We start from the raw sequence: 26,285 nt of genomic DNA on the forward strand, positions 1-26,285 counted from the left end.
TTTCCGAAGGTACCCAAACTTGCAGCCAAAATTAAGGGGAAAGCCCCATTTGGATAGACTTGGGGCTCAGCAAGCCACCAGAGGCCCAGCACATGTTTTTAATGGGGTTGCAGAGGATGGCTGGGGAGGGAAGATGCAAGCAGAAAAGCTGCTCTCCAGGCTCTGGTCCCTGGAACATCCCCCAGAGCTCCAGAGGAAGACTCAGCACAGATTTCTGGTCATCTGCTGCCATCTGGTGCCGGCTCAGCACCCCAAACCCCCCTGCAGGAGTGACTCCAGCCAGGATTCGAGCCATAACGTGCCCACCACGGCAGCATTGGCATCCCTCACTTATTAAGCTAAATGTCCGAGTCCTCAGGAAATGTTTTCCAGCCCCTCCATCATTGCAGTGACTTCCCCAAACCCTCTCCAAGTGTTTAACCCTCTGCTAACACCTGCACCAGGCAGGAGGACAGGCAGAGACAAGGGCCTCCCCTCTCCAGCACTTCTGTAGGGTCTCCTTTGAGCCTGACCATGCCCGAAGTTCTTGGGATTTCACAGAAAATAATGGGAGCCTGGGCAGGTTTAGGGACCTGTTCGTTTAACCTCTGGAGGAGAGCTGAGAATGATCCCAAGAGGTCCCTTTCAAACTAAATAACCCCGTGATGTTGTGATTCGTTATCAGTCACGGGAGCTGCTGGATCCCACAGCCTGCCTGGGTATCCACCGAGGAAGAAGAAGATGTGGAGGTACTGGAGATGCCTCAGGGATGAGCCATAAGCAAGAGCAAATACTTCAAGAATAAAAATAAATTAATATGAAAATCAAAATAAAATAAAATAAATCAAAATAAATTAAAAAAAATTGAAATGAATAAAAAAATGAAATGAATAACAAATAAAATGAATAACAAATAAAATAAAATAAGATTAAACAAAATCGGATAAAACAAAATAAAATAAAATAAAAAGATAAAATAAGATAAAACAAAAATAAAAAATAAAAAATAAAATAAGATAAAATAAAATAAAATGAATTAAAATAAAATTGAATTGAATTAAAATAAAATTGAATTGAATTGAATTAAAATTAAATTAAATTAAATTAAAATTAAAAAATAAAAACATGAGTATGGACGGCTTAGGTTAAAGTAGACGTAACCACAGCCTGCAATTAGCAGCCCATTTAGTAATCTGGGGGTTAATGAAACACCAGAAGAGTTCCCGAGGGCTGCCCCTGAGCCTACACCCCAAGTAACCTCGACGGTGGTCGGACACGTCTCAGAAAGACTTGTCCTGGGTCCAACGCGATCTAACCCCGGGTCGCTGAAGTGTCAGACACGGCTGGACCCCCCGATCCCAGGTTTAAGGACGGACAGGGGGGCTGCAGGGGTGCCCGTTTGTGCTGCGTGGGGGCAGACCCCGAGCTCGGGGAAGGTCTGAGGCAGAAACCAGGCGGAGGAGCCAGGGCGCTGTACAAAGGCATCATTCTCGTTTCACACCCTGACAGCCGCGCGTCAAGTCACGGGGAAGCGGCACGGAGTGGTCCCGTGCGGGGTCAACAGCACCTTTCGTCTGAGGATTGTAAAGCCCTGTCGAGACACCGGTTTGCTAAACCTCACAACACCCCTGTGAGGTAGGTATATTAGCCCCCCGTTTTACAACCGGGGGGAAACTGAGGCACAGAGAAATGCAACGGCTCGGCCGAGGCCTTTGGGCAAGCCGACAACACGGGCAGGAGGCCTTCCTGCTCTCGTTCCTGGCTCGTGGCTCCGTCCCCCTGGGGAACAGCAGTGATAGCAGCTCACAAAGCCACTTCAGGGCCTGCAACGTTTTTGAAGGGCTCCCAAGCCCCTCGAAAGCACCATGGTAGCCAGCTTGCCACCAGCGCCGTGGACATCAAACCATTTCTCAGGTGGCTTCTCCTTCCAGGTACGGCCCCGGGATCGTCACTGGGTTTTCTTGGAGGGGGCCTGGAGGAGCCGGAGAACGTGGAGCCTTCGTGGTCATGCCCCAGCACTGTATGGCACAGTCCGTACTGGAAACCACTCTTCTCTGAAGGCAAAAGTCTCCCCGGAGACAATGCCCAGCATTGAACTCTGGTGGCAGTGGGTGGCAGGGGATGTCACCAGGCCCGGAGGAGAAGGAGGAGGTAGCTAGGAGGATATTACACAGCTTGTGCTGCCACCGTCGTCAGCATCTTGGTGTTGGATGGACCCCCTGGGCACCCCGACCCAGCCCGTGTGCAATGTCAGGAAGAATTAAAGCTGGGGGGGAACCTGGCAAGGAGGAGATCCCTGGAGCTGTGGTGGAGGTCCCACCGTGGTGCCCCCACCACCAGCCCACTGCAACCCTTAGTTGTATCACGGTGACAATTTTCCCCTCTCCTCCCCCTGCCACCACAGTTTGTGTGCTGAGTACTTGTTCTGTCCTATAAAAATAGTCCTCTGGTATCAAAAAAAAAAATAAAATAAAACAAGAGAGGAATAAAAGACCCCTGTCGCCAGCAGCAGTGCAAATCAGGAGAGCCAGCTCAGGGAGGATGGGCTTAAGGTGTCCTTGGTTTTCACTTCTTCGAGGGGAAGGAGGTGGATTGGACTTTGATGGCTGGGACTGGCCTAGAGCAAGAAAAAAAGGGAAAGGAGAAGACTCGTTAGGGTGCAGAGAGACCACACATCCACCACCCCCGTCACAGCCAGCCTTCCTCGGCTCAGGGAACGCAGAGCTGATGCTGTCTGCGAGAGCAGAGGGACCTGGAACTGCCATGTCCTCCCCCATGTCACCCCATGTCCTCCCTCACAAATGTAGTCCCAGCCTGGGTCGCTTTGAGGTGTTCTCCTTTGGCTTAAAACACTGACAGGAGACAGAGTCCACCAAAGCACGTGGTGGCACCAGGCGGTAACCAGTGGTGAGAACTGAAAATCTTTCTCATTTCAGACCAGAGAACGGGCAGAATAGACAAATTGGAGGGATTGAGTTACACCAAGAAATTCTGGGGCATACTCAGCCTCCTTGTGGTGGCAGCTACAAAGGCATAAGAGCCTAAAATAGTTTAAGAAAGGCAGAGCAGTAATTAGACCATCTGGGGATGAGGGTCAGCTTCAGTTCAGTGTGGTGCCTTCCCTCCATGGCTGGATAAGGCCCACGAGCCTGGCTAGCAGGAGAGGATGCAAAAACATCCAGTGACTCATTTTCCTGAGGATTCAGCAGTATCACATGAGCTGAAAGGATTTCCTTAGCTGTGATACTGTAAAGGACCGAGACTGAATCTCCCAGCTCCAAACTGGGAGGTGTCTGTGACTCACCTTTGAGGTGGCATCGGCCTGTAGGGAGGAAAGATGAAAGAGAGCATCACTGTCCGTCCCTGTACTGCCCTGTCTCCCAGCAGCAAGGCAGCAGCCCCCTCTGTGCTTGAGGATGGGGAGCCACACACACACATCACAGAATGGGTTGGGTTGGGAAAGATCTTAAAGATCATCTAATGCCAGCCCTCTGCCACGGGCATGGACACCTCCCGCTACATCAGGTTGCTCAAAGCCCCATCCAGCCTGGCCTTGAACACTTCCAGGGATGGGGCAGCCACCAAAGGCTGGCATCTCCCTTAATTCATCCAGACCCTACAAAAACCCAATGGCGTAAGGACCCAAAATCCCAGCCTTGGTCACCACTGGCCACCATCGGCCAGACCCTGCAGGTTTGGGCCAGACACAGAGCCGCACAGCTCAGGTCATGCCGCAGATGAGGGCACGAGGAGAAGTCCATAGCACACCACGATGACATTTGGGGTGTCCCACAGAAGCATGACCCACGGGACCCCCCTGCTGTGTCTGCCTGCAGGGCCCCAGCTGTGGAGAGAGGTAGCTCAGCTCCTCTTCTCCCAACTTACTTGAACGGCCTCGTAGAGTGGCTCGTGGCGCTTGTGCCCGATGCCTTGAAGTTGGTAGGAGGGACCATGACCAGCAGGGTCTGCCCGTGTGCAGGAGGCAGCTCTTTGACCAGAAGAGGACTTCCAGGCAGCGGCCGACGAGGCGGCTGGTGCTTTGGGCCGACCTGGAATCACAAAGAAGACCCTTAGAGGAACCTCCAGTGGCCTCCTACAACCCTCCAAAGCACATGGGGAGAAACGAGATCCTTAGAGGAGCCTCCAGTGGCATCCTACAACCCTCCAAAGCACATGGGGAGAGATAAGACCATTAGAGGAGCCTCTAGTGGCCTCCTACAACCCTTTAAAGCACACGGGGAGAGACAAGATCCTTAGAGGAGCCTCCAGTGGCATCCTACAACCCGCTCTGTCTTGCTGTAGAGCTGAGAGGCTTCAGAGCATACAACATCAGTACCCAAACTACCCTAAAATATTCCCATCATCTACTGAGCTTTCTTCACCATTGCAACAGATTCATTTCTCCTTAACAGTGCCCAACCCAACAGAGCCCCAGGCAGCCAAAGATGAGGAATTTCTCCAAGACCAGCAGGGAATTCAGCAGCGCTCACCAGCGGGGTCCTCACGGGGCTGCAGGGAAGAGGTTTCTTCGGAGGAGGCAGTTTAGCTTGGGAGACGACCGCTTTGGTGGGGACCGTGGGCGATTTGCTGGCTGGCAGAGGTGGCCTGGCAGGCTTGGGGTCCCTCGGGCGCGGGGGGATGGAGTGAGGCGGGGGACGAAGCGGGTGGACGATGTTGACGGGCTGGGGGCCGGGATGGTGAGCGCTGGGTTTGGGAGGGAACGCAGCCCGCGATGCCTGCAGGGATGAGAAAAGATCATGGAGGAAACGCTCAGGTGCATTTTTCTGGGTGCTGAAAAGCAGATGTCCCCACAAGGTCTGGGTGCTGGGAAGTCACAGCACTCCTTGTCTATACCCTATAACCTGTATATACCCTATATGCCCTATACCCCATATAAATACCCTTGACAAGAATAGGGTATTTATTCTTTTATTCAACTTTTCACCATCCCACCCAAAAGCTGAGCACATTTGCTCCTCACTAATCTTAAGAGAGCACACAGGGAGGAGGCTCAAGAGACCCAGAGCAGGGCCAGCTCTGGGGAATTAATCTCAGGTTTCCACCAGAACGAATTAGAGATGAGAGATATCGTCTGTTCTGCCCTGCTCTCACATCCTGCGGCCAGGCTCAAAACCACCACCACTCTTTCTTCCTAAATTCTGCCTCGGGCTTACCCACCCCAAGGCCAACAGAGATGCAAAAGCCACCAGCAGGACTGCAGAGCCCCTGCCAGGCTTTGCCATGGGGATGGGGCAAATCCCTGCAGAGGCTCCTAGCAGTCACCAAGGTTTTTTAAGGCAGGCAGAGCTCAAAAGACTCACTTTTAGCAGGGATGCTTACTACTGCCCAAGGGTTCACCCCAAAATAACATGCAAAACCAGCATGGAGCTGGCCCATGAGGGAGAGTTACTAGAGGGAGATGTGATCAGCCACAAGTAGCAGGACCAGGGAGGAAAAAAAAATAATAAAAAAAAAAAAAATAAAGTTGAGTCATTACTTACTTTGTTAGTGTGACTGGAGGTGGAAATGTCCCGCAAGGTGAAAGCAGCTTTGGAGTGGCCACTGGTTGCCTTCCGACCAAAGGCTTTGTTCCTGGCCGGGATCACAAATGTAAATCACAGAGGGCAAAATAAAACAACCATCCTTGCAACAAAAAGTCTCCTGCCTCCCAAAATGCTGCACATCAGTGAGGTCCTGCCTCCACAGACAGGGAAATGTCTTGCAGGGCTGGGCGAGCAGGAACAAAAGTCAGTCTTGAGATAATGAGGGGATGGTGGCATTTCTGAAGCCACTAGCAATATAAAAGAAGGTGCTTGTCTGGCTCTGGGTTTTTTATCTCAAATGCTTGCAGGAAGTCTAGGGCATGAGAGTGTGGCTATGCTGGGAGAGGAAACAATGAATATTTAAATTCTGTGCTCATTTAGAGCCCTTCCAGCTCTTGCAGCCTGCTAGGAGAATATGGCAAGGAGGCTGCTCGGTACCAGGCCACCTTCATCATCACTATCTAGGGTCACCCTGTCCAAGGGATCGTTCCTGCCCTCTGCTCAGGAGAGAGCTGAAAGCCTCAGGTTGTCCCCAGGAGGAGCTCCTCATATCGCAAAGCAGGTCTCATACCACTCTGGAGCAGGTCCTGTGCTCTCCCTGCTCCCCCACAACTGTTCCTACGAGGCTGGCTGCTGCCAGGGGCAAGAAAAGGTCCCACTGGGTCCTGAAGAGAGAGGGGTTAGGACGTGTCACCCACCGGTACGTCTCCTGGCTCCTCCTCCTCATCTCCTTGATCCATTTATTCAGGAGCGAGTTCTCCCGCCGGTACCAGAAGTAGATGCTCATCACCAGGGCCGGGAGGAAGAGCAGGAAGATGAGCAGAAGAGTTATTAAGATGGCTTCATGATCTGTTAGGGAAAACACAAGGATGAGAACGGGGCTGGGAGGGCTGGCAGCCTCTGGATTTGCTTTGGCTGGGGATAAATCCAGAGCACAGCTCTGCTCGATGCAAACACTGAACCCCTCTGCCCACTCCCAGTCACCCAGGCTCGAGACATCATTACTGCACCACCACACCTCCAGAAAAAGGAGCAGTAAATCTGCTGGCCTCTGATAAAAATGGATGGCCACCAAGCAGCTGCTGAGCCTGCCTGAACAATCCCACGGCAGCATAGTTGGGAACTGAGCCGTCAGCAGCTTCATCGCCCTGCCTCCCCGTCGCGTGGCATCGCCCCAGTCCCAGCAGCACTACAACGTGCCAGGACCTGAAGATTTTGAAGGTCTCTTCCAACCTTAATGATTCTGCGATTCTAGGACTCTAGGACTCACTGTCGTGTTGCACGGGGCCGCTGTCCACGCTGCCGCCCAAGCCTGGCTTCTCGCAGTAGGGGGGAGCCCAGCCAGCGTTGCAGTGGCAGTTCTTGTTGCTGTTGCAGACCTGCAGGGAGAGAAGGAGGGCTGGAGACCACCAGGGACACATGGAAATGATGGTCCAACAGGGGTGAGATCAGATGGCAGGAGTCTGGGCTGAAGAAGCTTAGCCCCTGTTAATATTCCCCCGGGACATCACTTGGATCGTGACTGTGTTGGACTCAAATCTGTGACTGCAACTTATGGAGATGTTTTCTTGCTTGTTTTATCCCTGCTCTTTGCAGAAACCATGTAGACAGGCATCTTACGGCTTCAGTTTTCACACCATCGGCCTTAATACTTTGTGTTAGGCTAGAAGTTTGCTAAACATCTTCCCCTCGGGGTATGTCCCACTAACCCACAGCATTTCTGAAGCTGAGAGAATCCAAGGCAGGAGCCTTAACAATGCACCTATCCTAGGGTGTTGCACCTATCACCTTTTTCTGCATAACCCAGCAGTGCTGTTTGTTGTCTCCTTATCTGACAAAGCCATGGCCTAGGGAGTCCTCACCTGCAGGGATCAAATCTTTGTAGCCTTTAAGCTTTGGACAATAGTGGCTTTGGGTATTCGCTGAACCACTTCCCTGCATTTCTGCAGTCCCCGTTGTGTTTCTGTCCATTGCTTTGTTCTCAGAGGGAACAGGCACCTGCTCTGAGCTCTGAATGCTATCCAGTTCAAGCCGGACCCTGATCCAAATTTTGCAGATGGTCGTTACATCAGGAATGCTCTTCTCCCTCTAACTTGGACCCAGACAAGCAAAGCCCTCAGCTCTGTCTCACCTGCAGCTGACGTGGATGGGAGCATTACGAAATGCAGATGCCCCGCTGTGTTGCAAGGCTCATCCCTGTGGGACATATCTTGGTTTTGCTTAAGGATCTGAGCTCATTTCAGGAGCCTGCTGTAGGTCTTAGAAACTCACCCCATGGCCATTGCACTGAGAAACACACTTTTCCAGCTCAAAAAGGGAGGCATTCTGGCACCGGCGGTCTTTGCAAACCTAAAAGAGAGACGAGAAGAAAAGGTTGGGAAAGGTCCGAGAGACAGGACAGCAATGTTTGGCTTCACAGGATTCTGGAAGGACATTGAACGTTGGAAAAAGCAAGTTGGTTAAGGCACGTTGTCCCAGATGAATGCATTTAATTCTGGTTTTCAGCACAGCCCAGAAATCCTCTGCCCTCTTCTGTCCCATACAGCTCAGCGGAGAGCAGCCACCACCACCTCCCTCCCCTGACACCCACTTTCTGGAGAAGGCATTTCCCATCCACCCCAATAGGCAGGTTTTCAAAAACGTCCATACTTTCTCATGAAAACGTCAACATTTTGGCTTCCAACCCAAACTGGGATGACAATTTCGCTCGGAAAATGCCAAACAGCAGAGGCCGTATCTGCCCGGCCAGCCCGGTCTGGCACACATCCCTGCTCCCAGCCCATCCCCAGCTGAACTGACCCTCTGAGAAATACTTGGAGATGCAGGGGCTGTGAAGGGGACACGCTCAGCTAGCAGTATCCGTTTGTATCTATCCAAACAGCTTTCCTGGGGGAAAATGTTTGTTCATAGGAAGAAACCTCTTCCATCAAGTCCTGGGGGAGGCAGGCCCTGCTGTGGTCGCTCTACTTTTCATTAATGGGTAAATTAAGACGGAAATCAAATTGAGGAGGACTTGGTGGCCTACGCACAAGCATCTGGCGATGTCTAGAAATACCACAGCTAAGATATCATCAGGGAAATGTCTGGAAACATAGGGGAAATCAGGTACAGTGGCCTGGCTACCATGTGGAGAGCATCCAGAGTGGGACAAGAGCCAAGGAGCTGATCCCCCTTAGGAGACCCCAGCCTCAGGAAGAGGTACTCACCATCCCATCCCCACATTTCGTCCCCGTCATCACCAGCCCGGGGTCAGAGAGGTCTTCCTCGTCGTCCTTGGCGGTGTACATGTAGGTGCCCCGGCACTTCACCTCCCGCCCGTTGAAGCGGATGGTGGTGTCGATGGAGACGGTGTTGGTCCCCTGGGGCTTCTTCGCCGAGCTCTGGCACTGGATCTTGCCGCACATGGCATCCCTAGGGGCAGGGCACAGCCGAGATGAAGGCAGGAGGAGCGGGGTGCCCTATCCTTGCTGCCCCATTGTCCCTTCCCTGCTGGCTCAGCTCCCTCTGAATTTATGGTCATGGGAGAGGCTCAGCAGGCTCAGAAGGAGCTTAGATAAATCATGGACAGCAGAGGTGGTGGGGAGAGAGATGGACAGAGAGGTGCTGGAGGGAACAGGCAGGGGTTCCCCTCTAAGATCACTGCTCTAGCAGGGAATATTGAAGAGCACACACTCCCTTAAAGACCTCTCCTGCAGATGCTGTCCTTGGTTTTCCCCTCAGGCTGGGCAGGGAGGTGGCACACAGTGGGACAACCTCCCAGCAGTGATGGGGACCAAGCCCAGCAAGGACCTGGTGGCTTCTGAGGCCCAAACTAGAGACATTGGAGGTGATGTTGGAGGTGGGGATGCAGCCCTGCCAGCCCCATCTCGGGGTAGGTGATGGGACTTGGGGGTGATGGATGGGGCACCCACCTCTTGTCGCACTTGACGTAGCGCCCTTGGCTGTCCTTGCCGCAGTTGCCGTAGGTGTTGCCGGCCATGTTCACGTCCTGGAAACAGGCGTCCGGGGCTGGCCAGGCACCTGTGGTAGGGGGAAGGTCTCGTAGGCAGCAGGACGGGGAAAGCAGCCAGCAGGGAGAAACCCCAGGACCAGGACCAGCGGCTGAGAAAACGCTCTCGGGAATTCTCCATGAGGGGGCTGCTGGGGGTGCTGGGTGAGGGACAGCCCAGGAGGGATGAACCCCCCTTTGTGCTGGGGTCCTGCAGAGGGTGTTGGCTCTGGGGGGTGGGATTTTGTCCCCTCTGTGCCTGCTGCAGCTCCCCTGGCCCTGGGGTTGGCAGCGCCGCTGTGCAGATGGGGACAGGGAGCTGGGAGCTGCTTGGCTGGGAGTGGGGGGGTGTGGGTGTAAATGGGGTGTCTGGGGTGGGCACCGCAGTGTGCACAGGGGCAAGGTGCCTCTGCCCACTACACTCCAGCCCCAAGGGAGGGCAGGGGGGCTCAGGCACCCCTTGTGCAGATACACCGAGACCCGACGGGGCTCCTGCTCCAGCAAGGGGCCATGAGGATGCCCGTGGAGGCAGGGCTGGGGCTCACCTGGCCCCCAGAGCTGGACACACTGCTGGTGGTGGGTCATGCACATGCCGTTGTTGCAGTACGCCTCGCCGTAGGCGCAGGACGAGCCGTCCAGCAGGTACACGTTGGCCGGGCAGTAGGGCGAGGCGCCCGTGCAGTATTCGGGGAGGTCACAGGATCCTGCTGCTTCCCTGCAGGTCGTCCCAGCCACCTTCAGCTGCCGCGGGAGGAGAGAGAAACATCAGCACCAAAAGAAGTAAATGGGACAAGCTGGGATGGACGCTGCCTCCTGGCACAGCGTGTGGCCAGAAACCATCTGTAATGTCCCCTCTGGGACTGTGAGGGGCTGTCAAGGTACAAAGGCAGATTTTGGGGCTGGAACCCAGCCACAAAGCAGCCATCAGAGACTCCCCTGAGGACACAAGTTTATGCACATCCAGGCACAGCCCTCCTCGTGTGGCACCAGGAGGGTTGATCCTGGGGACACGCAGAGCATGGGTCCCACGGGGGCCATATCTCACTGCGTGGTCCAGGGGAGGATTAGGGGGGGTGAGGAAACGAGGGGGTTACCCTGCAGTTCTGGCAGCAGTCTCCGTGGGCACACTGGGCCCCCATCTTCAGCGTGCAGTTGTGCGCGTTGCAGCAGGGGTTGGTGCACTCCTGCGTGGGGAGACGGAGACAGCATCAGCACGGGCAGCGAGTCCACCCCTTCCCTCCCCATCGCTGCCCTCGGCCCCTTCTCCACCCTCACGGCACCACCCCTGGGACGCAGCCCCTTTGGGACCAGCAAACCCAACCCCCTTGGGAAGACCCCTCTCCGTGCCCCGTGGGGAAAAGCGATGCGGCACCCGTCCCCGTACCTCCACCTCCCCACAGTCACAGTCCTCTCCGTCCTCCAGGAAGCCGTTGCCGCACTTGCGGCCCACCACCAGGTCCTTGGTGTCGGGCAGGTTGAAGAGACACATGCCGCCTCCCTTCTGGAAGTAGTTCTCCAGCTGCCTCTTGCTGCAGGAGCTGAAGACGCGCGGGAAGGGGTGGCTGCGCAGGGGACAGATGGGGAGGGGTGGGAACCGGGGCGGTCGGGACCAGGAGAAGGTGGAAAACCACAGTCAGAGCTGGGAAATAAGGACACGGGCAAACTGGCACAAACCCTTCCAGGAGCAGCAGGAGCAGCACCATCGCCAGCCAGGTGCGCCAACACCTCCATCTCCCACCCCAACCCGTACCACTGAGCACCCCAAAAGCAGAGCACTGGACGCTGACAGCCCAGGACCCGAATATTTGGAAAACTGGGACCCAAATATTTTCCGGAGTGGGTTGGATTGTGCAAGCAGAGATGCTCGGTGTTGCCCCTGGAGGAATGGATCTCCAGCAAGAAACCTCCTGGAGACAGGAGGCCCTGGGACCTCTGCACAGGGCGCACCGCGGACCCCCTGACCCTGACCACAAGGCGGGTCTCTGCATGCAGTTCTCGTGTGCCCAGGAAAAAATAAATTAAAAAAAAAAAAAAAAGAGGAAAAAAAAAAAAAGGAATGAAAAGGAATCATTTGCAAGGCCTGAGCAGCAAAAATAAACCGAATAAAATCAGGAGCTACTACTTGTACGGTCAGTTCTCTAACAGCCAGCTGGCCCTTCCCTCAAGGAGCTGCACGGGAACCGGTGGTTTCCTACAGAAGCTCTGAGAACGGCCCTTCCAGAATTTTGCACATGTTTTGAGGGTGTTTTTGTTTGGGGGGGTGATGCCCTGAGAAGGAGGAAGCAGAGGAGCATAGCTCCTGCTCTTTCTTTCGGTGCTGTTTTCATTTCCTCATACTGCTGAAAAACAATTTCTTTCCTATGAGCATATCTCGTTTCTGACACGAAACGTGGCCTTTTCTGAGCAGATTCTGAAGTCTGGGGAAAATCTCTGGAGCTGCAGGAGAAAAAAAACAGTAAGTCCCTGCAAGTTCTGGTAGGGTGACCAAATAAATATACCCATAAACTGGTGACCAAATAAATATACCCATAAACTGGTACATGGGCATGCAAATAGGGACAGGCGAAGATGTACTTCCTGCACGTGTGGGGGAAAAAATATTTCAGAAAAAAAATACAAAAAAGAAGTAAAAAATGTCCGAGGGAGATGCGGTCAGGCTGTCCATCTGCAAACACCATCTGCAGCTTGCTGGGAGGCTCGTGGCTGTGTCCTGTCCCTGTCCCTGTCCCCATCCCTGCCAGCTCTTACCCGGTGGCCGCTGCCATCACGCAGCCGCCCTGCTCCGGGGTGGCCTCCACGCAGCAGCCCTGGTTGTCGTGGCTCATGCCGAAGTTGTGACCGATCTCGTGGGCCATGGTGGCGGCGGCTCCGATGGGGTGCTCCGAGTGGTCCTGAGCAGGGACGGGGGCTGTGTCAGTTCTGGGGGTGGCCCACAAGGTCCCTGCGAGGGACCCCAGCAGCCCTGGGACTGCAGCTGGGTGCCGCGCGAGGAGGGCCCGTGGATGAGGTGGAGTTTGGTCTCCTGAAAGCCCAGCGAGGGAAAGATCTGGGGCTGGAGCCGACTGCTGAAAGGCTGGGGCCTTGAAGGGCATGTCCCAAAAGACAGACACCTCATGCACCACGCTGCCAGCCTTAACCAGGGACCACAGGGTCACCGTCACCCCATCGGGAGAGGCATGAGAGGTCTATGGGGTGGGAGATGACCCTGCAAAACCAGAACAAGCAGGGGGTACACAGGGGGAGTGGGCCACCAGCATCGTTGGTTGCCCTCAGGCTGCATCCCAGGACCAAGTCTGGACCTCTGACCCCAAAAAGATGGGGTGGGGATGGGGTTCCTGAGCCAGGAGGAGCAGCAGGCCCCCCGTGCCCCCTTACCATGCTGACACCCCCGGAGTTGTCCGCGCTGCACATCCCCTCCAGCGGGGCCATGCCGATGGTCGTGCCCCTGAACGTCTTCCCGCTGCCCGGAAAGCAGAGCAGAAGGGTAATTAGTTCCTCCAGGCAGAGCAATTAGCAATTAGACCTTTCGGAGGGCTCAGGCCGGGCCGGGAGGGAGCTCACGTCAGCAGCTGGGCGTTGTCGTGCTTCTTGCGAGCCCTCAGAGCCTTCTTCCACTGCAGGAAGGACCAGAGCGTGGCGTTGGCGTCGCTGGTCACGGCGCACTGGTCCCGCTCCGTCCACACCTCCAGGCCGATCAGGGCCACCTTGATGTTCAGCGACCTGTAAAACTGCAGGGGGACGGGGCTGGAGGGGACTGGCTCTCACCACGTGTCTCCCATCGCCGTCACCTCCCTGCTTGCCATCCGCTGGGCGACTCGGGGACGCGCTTGTCCCAAAGCCAGCTGGCACAGGAGCCAGTCGTGGTGGCACGAGGCCATCCACCCACTGCCAAAACCGACCCGCTTGGAGAACCACGGCACCAATCCTGCCCCAGCTCAGGGATGCCGGCTGAGATCCTGGCTCTGAGGCTGCAGCAGGGTGACCCTCTCTCAGCTGCCACCATCATGGCATGTCCCACCATGGGGACAATGCGTTTTCCACCGTGTGCTCATGACTGCCACCTAAATCCCTAGCACCAGCGACACGGGGACAGTCCCTGAGGGGCTCCGACGGGCTGGCCCCGAGCCCAGGTGCTTCCCACGTGCTGGGAACGGCAGAGGTGGTGACGAGGGACCGGCGTTACCTTGTCCACGTAGTTTGCGATCTCCACGATTCGCTGCTTGGTGTGGCCCAGGTTGAGGTTCTGGTTCCTGAACTGCAAGGAGATGGGGATGGAGGAAGGGCAGCAGAGCAGGAGCAGGGAACAGAGCTCCTGGCTTCTCTGCCGGGGACCACGTTTCGGCCTCCAGTGGCACTCACCAGCGTGTTGTCAGCAACGATGAAGAGCTCCATGTACTTCATGGTCCTCCAGGCATCTCTCTTTGCCTGTAAGTCAGACAAAAAGGCTTGGAGGAGAGAAGGGGTGGGCAGCCTGGGGGGCTCGCGGGCTCCCCAGACACCACAGAGCCGCCCAGGAAGGATAGCTGGGAGGGCAATTTGGGCAGCTACAGCACAACCCCCCCGTGTCCCCCCGTATCCCATCCCACCCAACGCAACACCAACCCCAACCCACATCCTAGACTCCCTCTGGGGTCTCCTGCCCAGGCTGACACCCCGTGAGCCTCCCACCCAGGGCAGCAGCAGACATTTAGGGAGGGCGCAGGCGGCCCCAGCGGCGCACGAAGGACCCGGGGCTGCCTTTACCCGGCGCTCCGCCGGCCTGAAGAGCCGGGCGATGGCACCCACGGTGCTCCCGAAGTCGTCGCCGTGGGCGCAGGTGCCCCCTGCGATGGGGAGGTGCTCCGCTCGGAGGAGGAGGTGCTGGCCCGGCTCAGGGGTCCCCAGGGGGTGCAGGTAGTAGCTGTCGTTGCTGCTCACCACGATCAGGCCCCTGGATATGGAGAGCAGCAGGATGGGGGGGGAAGAGATGGAAAATCAGCCCCGCAGAGCACCGAGCTGGGCTCGCAGGAGCATCCGTGGTGCTCGGAGGGGTCATCAGAGCGGGGTCCCCGCAGAGAGGGAGGTGGAACCACATCCAGCTCCCCTTTGGCAGCCCCAAAACCCCGCTGCAGGCTCCGTACCGAATTCCCGAGCAGGTGCTGAGGACGACCCAGGAGCTCCTGTAGCCCCGCACGTGCCCGTGGTAGTAGCAGTGGTCCTGGGAGAGAGAGGGGACGGAGACCTTGGTTAGAAGCCGCCACGCAGAGCCAGCCGGCCATAAATCTTATGTATTCATCCCAAAACAAGCTGCCTGCTTTGCATTTCACAGCCAGGCGAGCAGCATCCTTCTGGACACCAGGATGGATGGAGCCAGGATGCTGACAGCACTGGAGGTCCAGCCTGGGATACGGACGGTCCCCCCACGTGGGGGACACATTGCTGGAAGGGGACACTGGGGACAGCGGGGGCTGCTCCAGCTTGGTGCTGCCCGTGCCCATGTCCCAAGAGCTCCAGGAGCCACGTGCTGCCTCGCTCCTCCTGCACCAGTGATGCTGCCAGCCACTGTGCCCCATCCTGGTGGGGATTTGGCTTCAACCCGGGTGGCTTCCCAGAGCGGGCTGGACACGTGGCTATCCCCAGACACCGCCACGGGGACAGGGCACGTGCACGGGGGGGGGGACAGGGACAATCTGGGTGGCTTAGCTGCTGCTTGAGCTGTCTGCGTAACTTGAAAGAGGCACAGAGGATGCAGGTCCAGAGCACTTGGGGATGCTCGGGGCTCCTCACGGGGAAGCTGAGGCTCTGGGACACCCCAAAATCATCGTCCCCCTTCTTCCGAGACGAGTGACACCCATGCCTGGCACCCACCGTGTGGTTGGGAGCCACCGTCACGGGCTGCCCGTCCGTGGTGTAGTGTGTCTCGGTGTAACCCGGTGCCAGCAGCCTGCGGAGAGAGAGGAGTGGTGAGGAACTCTGCAATGGGGATGTGCTGGCCCATTTTGGGGCCCACGGCCAGCGAGGACGCAGCCTGGCACAGGGGGACCAAAGGGACGGGGAGGTCCCCTCCAGGAGATGTGCACGGGGATGAATCACAGCCTCTGGCCCCTTTCTGAAGTCCCCAGGTTCAGCAAGGATGGGGCTGCCCACCCAGCTCGGGGTCCTGGGCATGGGGACCAGCGTCAGAGGGCTTGCCACCTTGAGGACGAGCTCCTGGGGGTGTGACGGCTTCTCCATAAGGACCAAGCCCCCCATGGGGCTTCAACAGAGCCCCTCGGCCCTGCTAAGTCTCCCTTCGCCCCCACCCCCGCGAAGGAGCAGCACCCAAAGTCCCCACCAAGCCAAAGTCCCCGAGGGGCAATGCCCAGTTTGGAAAAGACGGGGTCAGCCCCGAACTTGGGGTCCAGCCCCAGAGCACGGCAATTTTGGGGTCTCCAACACAGCATCGGGCACATCACTCATGGCACCACGAGGGTGCTGCTCCCGATGCGCCACCGCTCCAAAAATGCTGGTGAAGAAAAAAAAAAGCCTCAGGCTGCTGCCGCAGGGCCCTGCCTTCGCCCCGCTCCCCGCGGCCGCCAGCCGTCTCTCACCCCGGCCCCGCGCTGACAAATTGCTTCCTGCCGCCAGGCGAGAAGAGCCAGAGCTCAGCCCGTGTCCCACGCGCCTGCGCAGGGGGGGACCGGTGGCAGAGAAGGCAAAAGCCAGCCCAGACGCCGGGGTGATGGGCACCCTGCCGCCCGCGGGAGGACCACGAGGGGCTGGGTTCACCTGCTGGCCCTTCGAGGCTGGGTTGCTGGGTCCCTTCTCCGTGGTTTTGCTCTTGCAGGAGGAGAAAACGTAGCCAGCAGCCAGCCCCAGAGTGGCATCGGGCCCCCCCTTCCCTGTCTCTTGGATTTTTTTTTGTATCCGCTTTGGTTCCAAAAATGCTGCTGCGGGCATGCTCCTGGCACCCACGTCCCCGCGAGCAGGCGCCTGGCACCAGTAGCTCCAGTCTAGCAGGGGAACCAGATGGGAGCTGGGACTGGGTCCTGGAACGGGGACAGGGATGGGGACGGGTCAGCTGAGGACGCTGGAGATGTGAAAGCCTCCGGGAGGTGCTTGGGGTCAGGAGGAGCCGGGAGGGTTGAGCGGACCCCCAGCAGGAGCACAGCAAGTCCCAGCTTGGGGCTCATCCCCTGTGATGTCCTAGGCGAGGTGGGAGCCCTGGAGAAGGGAGGGCAGGGAGATGCGGCTCCTCCTCCTGCCCAAGGGAAGATCTTGTTGGAAATGACCACGAGGGATGGGTTTGGAGGCCCACCACCTCTCCCAGCACTGCAGGAAAAAAGATCTGGGGTCTCGCACAGCCTGGCTGGCCCACGGGCTGGCAGGGCTGGCACAAGACAGCGAACTCGGTGCCACCTCCATCTGACGGGGCTCAGCTCTCCCTGCTCTCTTCCAGAGCCAGAATTAGGGTCGTGAGAAGAAACAAAAACATTTCTGGGCCCGCTGCAGCAGCTAGGGACCAGGCTAGGTGTTGCAAGCTGGTTTGCATCCCCAGCTGGCAAAAAGCAGAAGCAGAAGCCGGACCTGCGTGACACCTCAGAGCCACCCAGCACCAGGAGAGACCCGAAAACACAACAGCACAAACGACACGAGGTCCCCAGGGACCGCCCGGAGGTTCTCCGTGCTTGGCTGATCCGAGGCAGGAGCAGCAGAAGAGCAGCAGAGCTTCCCAAACGCCCTCGATGCCAGCAGCAAACGAGCTACCACCAAAGCTCTTGCAGCCTCAGCAGCCCCCCGCCCAGAGCAGGGCTGTAGGACCATTTCCATCCTTTCCCCACACCGTGCCCTGCACCGTGGCACTGCCCAGCCCATTTGTGCCATGACACGGGCGTGAGTCACAGGAAAAAAAGCATTTCAGCCCTCACCACGCATCCTGCAGCGCTGCGTTGGCCGCGGCCAGCAGGAAGCCACCGTGAGCTGTCCCTTCCCATGAAGCAAAAAAGCCACGGGTAATCCCAGTCCAGGTGGTCCCACGGCAGGGACACCCACCGCCCCTTCCCCACAGCTTGTGAACTTACTCGTTCCTCTCCAGCACCAGGACGAGCTCTCTGCCCTCAGCCATCACGGCCACCTCTGCCCGCGCCGGCGCCGGCTCCTGCAGGGAAGGAGGGACGGGGTTAGGAAGGGGTTAAGTGCTGCCAGGAGGCACCTGCCTGTGTTATTATTGTAGGACCTACTGTAAAATATGGGGGGGGGGAAGAAGCAGGAGTGGGGTGGGCATCAGCGGGGACGCAGGGAGGAGAGGTCCTGGAGATGGGACCAGGGGGTGCTGGCAGCCGCAGCGCCGCGGTGCCACGGAGATGAGCAGGAACGGCTCGGGGAATGGGGACCCACGGCCCTACAGACACCCGGGGGCGGCGGGAGGAAGCATCTGACTCAGCTTCCCCAGGATGCCGGAGGTTTTACTCAATCCCTCACTTTGAAAACGGGAACTGGTTTCATCACCGTGCGCACGGACCCACACCAGCAAGGCTGGTTCGCATGTGCTCCCTGTGCGACCATGTCCCCACATCCCTGTCCCGGCTCCAGGGACACGAAAATCATCCCTGGTGCCACTTGGCAGAGCTTGAAGCCTCTGTGTCCTGTTTTTTTTTTTGGGTGGCCGTGGGGTTGGGATGTCACACCACCGGGGAGGTGGCAGCGGGTGACACTTGGTCATGGGGCAGTAGGAGAGACAGCAAAGCTGGTGTGCAGGTGGGGGACGGCACCAAGATGCGCCTCCCCAAATCAGTCATCCCCTAAAAGCACCCGAACCCAGCACCCCACAGGGTCTGTCCCCCACCCCTGGGTCCCTCCTGATAAGCAGCTCCCACGGGGTTCTCCTGTCCCCAAACAGGGCTGAGCCCCTGTCACCCAGCTGCGTGAGGACGATGCAGGGCTGCTCGCCCCATCCCACGGCAGCACGGGGACGCGGGGACGGAGCCGTGATGGCCGAGCCCCAACCCCGCCGCCTCGCACGGCGTCTTCCCAGCTCCAAAAAAGGAGAGCAGACGCAGGGCTTCGAGGGGAAAAAAATAAATAAAAAAGCCACAAAACCAGCGAGGAACAACGAGGCCAGGCCGTGCTGCTCCCCACCAGCCCCTGGTGGGCGAGGGGCCCTGTGCGGCGCGGGAGGAGGAGGAGGAGGAGGAAGCCGGGGCCGAAGGCTCCTCTCTCGGCTCCTCTCTCTGCTCCGCCGCTGGTGGGAACGGGCTGTATTTTTAGAACATGATCTTATACAAACATCGCTCCCTGGCCAAACATGGTCTGTACATTTTTCTTGCGATTTCCCTGCTTTCCCCTCCACCTCCCCCCCCGCCTCCCCGGCCCTCCCGTATTTCAAGCCTGTTGCTCCCACCCCGATCCCTCTCCCCGCGCCCATCTCCTCCTCCTCCTCCCCAGGCCCAGCTTTCCTCCTCGGTTTAAATTCCCCAGCAATTACTCCCAGCCTCGACTTCGGGGCCTTGCTGGCAAAATGTTCGCTCCCAGACAGTCTTAAAGGGACACGAGGGCGAGCAGGATCGCACCGATGCTCGCAGCCCCCCGTGCACGCTCTGTCGCATCGTTGAAGGCTGGAAAATAAACTGCTTCTAATGGGATCGGTGTTCGGACCCCACACGGGGCTGCATCCCAAGGTCTGCCCCTCCCCGTGCCTCAGTTTCCCCTGGGGTTGGGGATTGCGCGGGGAGGCAGCGGGGAGCTGATGCTGGGAGGCCAAAACCCTGAAGAAATAAAGATCAGGATGGAAAGGATGGAAGAGGAGTGAGCGCGCAGCTCCCATGGCGGGCAGGAGCCAGGTCACCCAGCTCTGAGGCCAGGAATGGTTATGATGTTAATTGCATTAATTAAGCGTTGATAATTTTGCCCGGAGTGTAAATGACACAAGTTGGGGCTCTGAGACCTGCTGGCTGTTGCCGGCACGGGGCAGGATCAGCATCGTCCTGGGCTCCAGCACCATCCTGGTCCCAGCACCATCCCGGCTCCAGCACCATCCCGGCTCCATCCCGACCCAAACACCGCTGCCCTTCTCCACCAGCCCCAAAAGATGCCCCGGACCCTCCAGGGGCTGCAGGAGCCGTGACAGCCGTGGCCCCTCTCCAGCACATCGCAGCAAAGCCGGTCCCAGCGGGGGCTGCGCAGAGCAGTCGGGATGAATCTGCCCTGGCCAGGAGCCCGCGGGGCAGAGCTCGACTCCGCTTTTCCTTTCCAATATGACCAGAAAAACCACAGTCGTGTTTGCAGAGGGGCTGAGGCCAAGGAGATCGCATTGTTGTTCAAGGGGAAAGAAGATCTCTGTCTCCCCAGGGCTCCTGGACACGTCCTCGGCTGGGCGCCCTCCTCCAGAGCTGCTGGAAACATCAGACCTCAGCCCGGCCGCCAGCTCGGGCAGGTCCCACGAGCCCCGAGGTCCCATGCAAGCCTGGATGTAAAGAGGAGGGAAGGAAGATGGGTTTCCCACCCCGCCGCAGGGGATGGACACTACCGAGGATGCAGTGATGGCTTTTGCAGCTGAGGTCCCAGCTGGAGCATCGCGGCCCAGCCAGGCCCTCTCCGGGCTCAGGAGGGGCTGGAGCCGAGCAGCAGTTTGGGTTCCAGGAGCTTCCCATCATCCAAACCTGTGTGGGAGCACGGGGACCGCACCGCCTTGTCCTCAGCTAAATGCACAGCAGCATCGAGCTCTGAGACCCCCAGAGCAAGCCTCCAGCTCCAGCTGCACCCTGGGGTCAAACAGGAACCAGGAGAATCCAGGCCCTGGGTGCAGAGGCAGGATTTTGGTCGTTGCAAAGCAAATTTGGCTCAAAAGCCACGTCCTGGCTCGGTCTGTGCCCTGCCACACACTGCAAAGGGAAAAGGGCTTCCCTGCAGGAAACAGATTGCGGGATCCGTGCCACGGGGCCGGGTAACGGCACCTGCAGCGGGGCAGGGTTGGGGTTAGGGCGCTCCCTGCTCCTCCCTTCCTGCTCCTGCCCGGCCCTGGCGATGCTTCCTGGGGACGGTCCTGAGCAGCCGGGTTGCTGAGCAGCATGGAGAAGGGGACAGACAGATCCCAGCCGCAGGACAGGGGGACAACAAACCTGCTGAGGGGGTGACCCCGAGATCTCAGTGAGGCACAGGACGCCAGGACACCCCGCTCCTAGGCAGCTAAATCCACACGTGGCAAAAAAAAACAACCCCAAAGGGGAAGAAATCAGGCAGGGAGCGACCCGGACAGCACCACACACCGTCCTGCCAGCCAGTGAGACAGTGGGGACAGGGGACAGCTGGTGGCAACGGAGCAGGATCCCACCCCAAGCCAGCGACGAGGGAGCTGTTTGCAATCAGGGTCCCCACGACCTCCTCCCTGGCCTCTCCGAAATCGCTTCCATGTGTGCCGGGAGCCGCGAGCCCGCAGGGATTTCAGCCCCAACAATAGGAGGCCGGGTCCAGCGCCATGCCAGCCCGCACACGACGGGGCCACCGGGGCCACCAACAGCTCCCTGCTCGCCACCGGTTCCCCCGGGAGGAGCATCCATGCCAAAAGGAGACACCACCGTGTCCGACGGATGCTTCCCGGGATGGCACGGGGACGTGGCACGGGTCACCCCATTAATCCTGCCCACTCCAAGCCATCATTTCCCACTTGGTTAATGGAAAAGCAACAGAGGGACCAAGCCCGGCATCCCAGCACCTTGGGGACAACTTTGAAGGGTGTGCACAGCCCGGGTGCGCTCACACCTACGGGCTCTCCCGCCCACATCCACCCAACACAACTCATCCCAGGCCATAAAAATCCCTCCTCGCTCCTGCACGCTGCCCCCAGCATCTCCTCCTCCTCCTCCTCCTCCTCTTCCTCCCCATGGCTTCAGGCCAGGCAGGAGCGTGCCGCGGACAAACAGCCCCTTTGTGCGCCAGGAAGACGTGGCCGCGATTATTTCCAGCGTCTTTGCTGGAGGGCAGGAGACACGGGCTGGGGAGCGGGGGGGGCTGGATTAAATTTATCCTATAAATAAGCACTCGGCAACAGGCTGGGGGCAAAGGGTTGGATGGGAGAGAACCCTTCGCCACGCTTCGGGTCTCGATGTGGAAGCGGGAGCCCGCTCGCCCTTTGTCTGCCTCCCGCGGTTCTCCCCCCTCCTCGCCGCCCCTCCGAACAGCAGCCTCCTTGTTTCGGCTGTCTGGAGCCGGCGGAGGCACAGCGGATGCCAGGAAGCTCCAGGACCTGCCAGGCCACCCCTTTGCCTTTCGGTGGCCGTCCCAAGCCCGGTAGCCACCGGGACGTGCCTGCACCCTGCTGCCCGATGCGATTTTGGGCAGCAGGGATGCTAGGAAGGGTATAAATAAACTGCCCGCCTCTCGGGTGCCCTCCGTCCAGCCTAAATATAACCCCGGCTGGGGCTGCCATGGAGCGGGGAGGGAGGGGACGTTTCCGCAGGGTGACCACAAGGTCCCCGAGGCGACGGGGCTGGGCACACCGCAGGCTATTTCAGCTCCAGGAGAAAGACGATTCCGGGCAGCTGCTGCCAAATCCCCCGAGAGAAGGCATTGGCCCGGAGGTCTCACGTGGAGACATCTCAGGTGGCTTCACCGCTACGCCCCCAGGCCACTTCCCGGCACCGAAACTCGTCAGCAACGAGGCCGCGTGGCCCCAGACCACAGCGGTTTCCTGCAGCGACCCACATGGAGGCCAGCAGGGAGCCCGAGGAAGAGAGGTCTTTGATACCACACAACTCTTGGGCATCAATGATGCCGGAGCCGGGTCATTTTCAGGGCCATGCCCAGAGGCCACGGGCCCAGCCCGGAGCCCCGGCGGCTCCCCCTGCCCCTCAGGCAGCACTGCTGGGCCGGGCGGGTGCCGGAGCCCTGGCACAGGCTGCCCAGAGCTTGGGGGGCTCCTCCTGGGGGAGCTGCAGCAGCCGCCGGGACGTGGGGCTGGGCACCCTCCTGGGGACCCCACACCCTGGGCCCTACAAACTCGGCGTCCCCACACCACAGAGCCCCAGCCCCACAGGACCCGATCCTGCTCCCACAGCACGGTGTTGGGGCCAGGAGCCATCTCGGTCCTCACCTGCTCGTCCAGGCTGACAGCTCGCCGGGTGCGGCCCCCCAGGAGCCAGTGCGGGGTCACCCGCTCCCCATGGGACGCCGGGCCTGGGGGAGAGAAGAGCTGGTGAGCGTGTGAATGGAGCAAGGCCTCCCGGGGCAAGTCCCCACAACAGGAGCTTCTCAGCAGCCATACAAAGAGAAGAGGGGCTGTGGGGACAGCCAGGGACACCTCTTTGGGGTTTTGGGGGCTTGGGCATCGGCACAAGGCTGCAGCATCGCCCCATCCCCATGCCAGCACCCACACTGATGCCCCAGCCTGGCTCCTGGAGCATCCCTGCTCTCCCAGCCCCAAACCGGTGCCTCCCGCCCGCTCCCAAAATCCCACAAATGGATTTTTTTCTTTTTTTTTTTTTTTTTTTAACATATCCTTATGCTTTCATTCCACTGATCCAGATGAGGAAATTTGGTCCAGTCACCCAGAAATGGAGCCATTGCCTTCTGCTCAATCCCACGGCTGCTGAAGGAGCCGCGGCAGGGCACGGGTTTGCCTGAGCCAACCCAGCTCCCCTGGGCAGAGCAGCACGAGCCATTCCTTGGCTCGACTGGAGCCAGGCAGGCTTTCTAAGATTTATTTTTTTTCATAAACAATGTGGCTGTATGTGATTGCAGCAGAACGAGCAGCTACTGATGGCTCAAGCCTGGAAAACAACAGGGAAAAAAATAAAATCTGCCGCTGAAGACACTGCTGAGAGGGGATGAGGTCTAGCAAAAACGTCAAGCGCCAGGCCACCTTGCCAAGCCAAACGTTGTCAGTGAAAGCTTGGATCTCGTAACCTTCCCCAGCCAAGGGCAAAGTTATTTACTAAGGGAGTGGAATAACAGGGCCCGTGGCTTTATAATTTTCTACGCTTGTTTTGGTTCCCCCTGCAACTATCTGGGGAGATTTGGATTGAAGAAAGATGATGTTATTGAAGGAAAAAAAAAAGAGGGGGGAAAGAAAAGATGAAGCTGTAGGTTGGGAGCTGCAGAGTGAGCACTTAAAGCTGCCCAGCCTGGCTGGACTGGCCTGGAGATATCACACAGTGGCATTTAATCGGCTCTCATTATGTATATAGCATTTAATCAGATTCCAGGAATAACTGCAGATAAGGTGGTGGCGCGTTCCCAGCCCCCTTCTCCTCACTTCCTCCAAAAAGGATAACGGGGCCTCCGACCCCGTGGCCGCACAAACGGGGAAACTGAGGCACGGTGCGAGTTCGCTGCTTCCCCGTTACAATGAAAGAGGGGAAAAAATAAATAAACAACCACTTTTCCTCCGGGCAAAGAGGAGGGAGCCCCCGGCGATGGGGCCGAGAGGCCAAATTCAGGTTTTTTTGGCTGCTTGGGAAAATAGCTGAAAAAAAGTCCCGACGCCGGCAAGGGGCTGCGGCAGGGCCCATCCTGCTCCCACGCTGTCGGGGGAGCATCCGTGCGGCGAGGGGCGGCCGTGCTGCGGGGTTTGGGGCTGGGCCACGTTGTAAAGCCCCTTGGTTATTAACTTCAGCTGCTCCGCTGTTTTGACTAGGGATTTTGCCGGGAATAGCAGAGCCCCAGAGCCTGAGATAGGGCCCTAAAACTCACAATTCAAAGAAAGCCAAACGAAGAGCAGGGGGGAGTTCCCACCCCCTGCTATTTTATTATTTTTTTTTCCTGGAAAACACACTCATTCCCAGCCCTTTTGGGAAAACCACGTCGGGAGCATGGGTGCTCGGGATGCTTTCGGTGCGCAGCCCGGGCTGCGGCCGAACGGTGCCGTCCGCTGCTCGGAGCGGGGATTTGCCCAAAGTTTACCAAAACGGGGATTTCTGGCCCCCAGCGCCCGCCCCGCTCCTCTCCCAGCAGCACGGCTCGCTCGGAGCTGCTGGAAAACTTGTTGGCTGCAGGACCACAGAATCCAGCAAAGCTCGACAGAGAAAAATAATCATAAAAATCGGGTGTTGAGGAAAAGTCTCAGCTTCCCGGGGGGGCGGGTGGAAGAAAAAAGGGATGGAGAATGGAGGCAACAGGAGGCTGAACATAAACCGGCAAAGACAGACTTTCAGCAAGCACCCTGGTTTAAAAAAAAAAATGCTTGAAAGCTTCAGGGAAAATAACGGATTTGCTCACAACAGCAGAAAAGGCCGAGTTTTACCCCAAAACACGCCTCAGCGGCACAAGCCAGGCTCTGCTTCAAGTTGCAGCCATCCGGAGCTGGGAGAGTTATGGGGACCTGAGGGGTCCCCAGTGTGGGACGAGGAGGAGGGGGTGTCCTGGGGGGGCTGTGTTGTTGTCTCCCCTCCTCTGGCACGGGGGCCGTGGCTGCTCGCAGCCCTCCGCTCCCAACCAGACCATATAGAGGCATCGGCACGGCCCGGGCGGCGCTGGGAGGGGGCCGGGGGGACCCGCAGAAAGGGGGTCTCTGGAGGGGGGACCCCCACATACACACAAAAGCAAGGCTGTGGGGTCAAGGGATGGAATCGCAACCCACGACCACCCCCACGGGCTGCCCCGTGGCAGCCCCAACCATGCCACCCCATGCACGCCCACCACCGCCGGACCCCATACAAAGTGGGGTGCCCCCATCCGCACCCCGCTACCCCCAAACTGGGGTGTGCTCCTCCTTTCCCACCACCCCCCCATCCCCATTCCCTTACCTCGTGGCCCAGCAGCAGCCCCCTGCCCGGGGAAAAGCAGCAGCCCCAGGAGGAAGACGTGGTCCCCCCAAAGGATGGCGAAACCCCGGCGGCTAGGGGGCTTGCGGGGGGCCAGCCTCGCCATGCCCGTGCTGCCGGGGGCTGTCACTGCTTCTGCTCGCCGCCGTCGGCCCTGCCTTCCCTCTTATGCTCTCGGGTCCCCTCCCCTCCGTCCCGCTTCCCCCCGCCAGCCCCATTCACTCTCCCCGGCCTGTCCCGCTCGGCCGTGGCCGGAGCCCCCTTTCCCAGACACCCGGCTGCATCCTGGGGCCGAGCGGCAAGATGGGGGTGGCTGCAGGGAGGGGGCTGGCATTGTTCGCCTTTATTTATTGCTGTGGTTCTTGGCCGAGCCGGGCTGACTAATGAAAACCAGACGGGCGGCGAAGGCTGATCCCAAACTCTATCCACCCCCTGCCCGGGACGTCCCACCAGAGCCACGGCAGCAGCCCCCCAGTGCTCCCCCAGAAGAAGCCTTGAGGAAGGGGGAACAGCAAAGCAAAGAACCCCAAGCAGGCTGGCGGTGCCTCCAGGCGTGGCGAGGCAGAGGGGAGGCCCCTCGCTACGTTTCTGGCCGTTGATTTTGCTTCTTGCACCGAGAGGGGATGCCAGCCGGCATCGGGACCGGGTGCTGCTCGCTTCCCTTCCTGCCCCGAAACCGCAGCGCTCCTCCGTCACCCCCACCCATTTCAGTTCCTCCCCTAGGGAACCAGGCCAAGAATTCATTAGAGTTAACACCCTAATAATAATGCTGATTAAGCCTAATAAACTGTGCTAAAGAGCTGACTCCCTTGCTCGCCCCTGTGCGAAACGGGGACAGCTGCAAGGCGCGCTCACCCGAAACGCTGTGGGGCCCCTGGGCTCGATGGCCGGAGGTGACAGCAGAGGGGAGGAGGGGACAGGGAACAGGGAACTTTTCTGGGGTTTCCCAGTACAAACAGCAAGTCGAGATAGCACAGCACCGTCAGAGCCCTCCCGGCGCTCCAGCCCCTGCTAAGGTCCTGTCCACAGGCGCCCAGCAGATGCATGCAGCTGGACGCTGCT

General features: G+C 58.5%; 1 protein-coding gene across 1 annotated transcript; it reads right to left on the minus strand.

Moving 5' to 3' along the window:
• Window positions 1-1,448: 1,448 nt before the first annotated feature.
• On the minus strand, window positions 1,449-25,659 carry ADAM33 (ADAM metallopeptidase domain 33). The gene is made up of 24 exons (XM_035325811.1): window positions 25,206-25,659; window positions 22,556-22,638; window positions 17,550-17,626; window positions 15,358-15,433; window positions 14,631-14,707; window positions 14,254-14,440; window positions 13,870-13,935; window positions 13,694-13,765; window positions 13,072-13,238; window positions 12,886-12,970; window positions 12,259-12,401; window positions 10,895-11,072; window positions 10,605-10,694; window positions 10,056-10,251; window positions 9,434-9,542; window positions 8,729-8,933; window positions 7,794-7,871; window positions 6,793-6,901; window positions 6,221-6,371; window positions 5,481-5,571; window positions 4,470-4,715; window positions 3,865-4,028; window positions 3,284-3,301; window positions 1,449-2,596 (listed from the first exon to the last, which is right to left on the minus strand). Exons 1-24 carry the CDS (start codon window positions 25,327-25,329, stop codon window positions 2,545-2,547), a joined length of 2,844 nt encoding a protein of 947 aa, XP_035181702.1. The 5' UTR covers window positions 25,330-25,659; the 3' UTR covers window positions 1,449-2,544.
• Window positions 25,660-26,285: the final 626 nt, after the last annotated feature.

Source organism: Oxyura jamaicensis, chromosome 4 (genome assembly GCF_011077185.1).
Source record: "Oxyura jamaicensis isolate SHBP4307 breed ruddy duck chromosome 4, BPBGC_Ojam_1.0, whole genome shotgun sequence".
NCBI lineage: Eukaryota > Metazoa > Chordata > Aves > Anseriformes > Anatidae > Oxyura > Oxyura jamaicensis.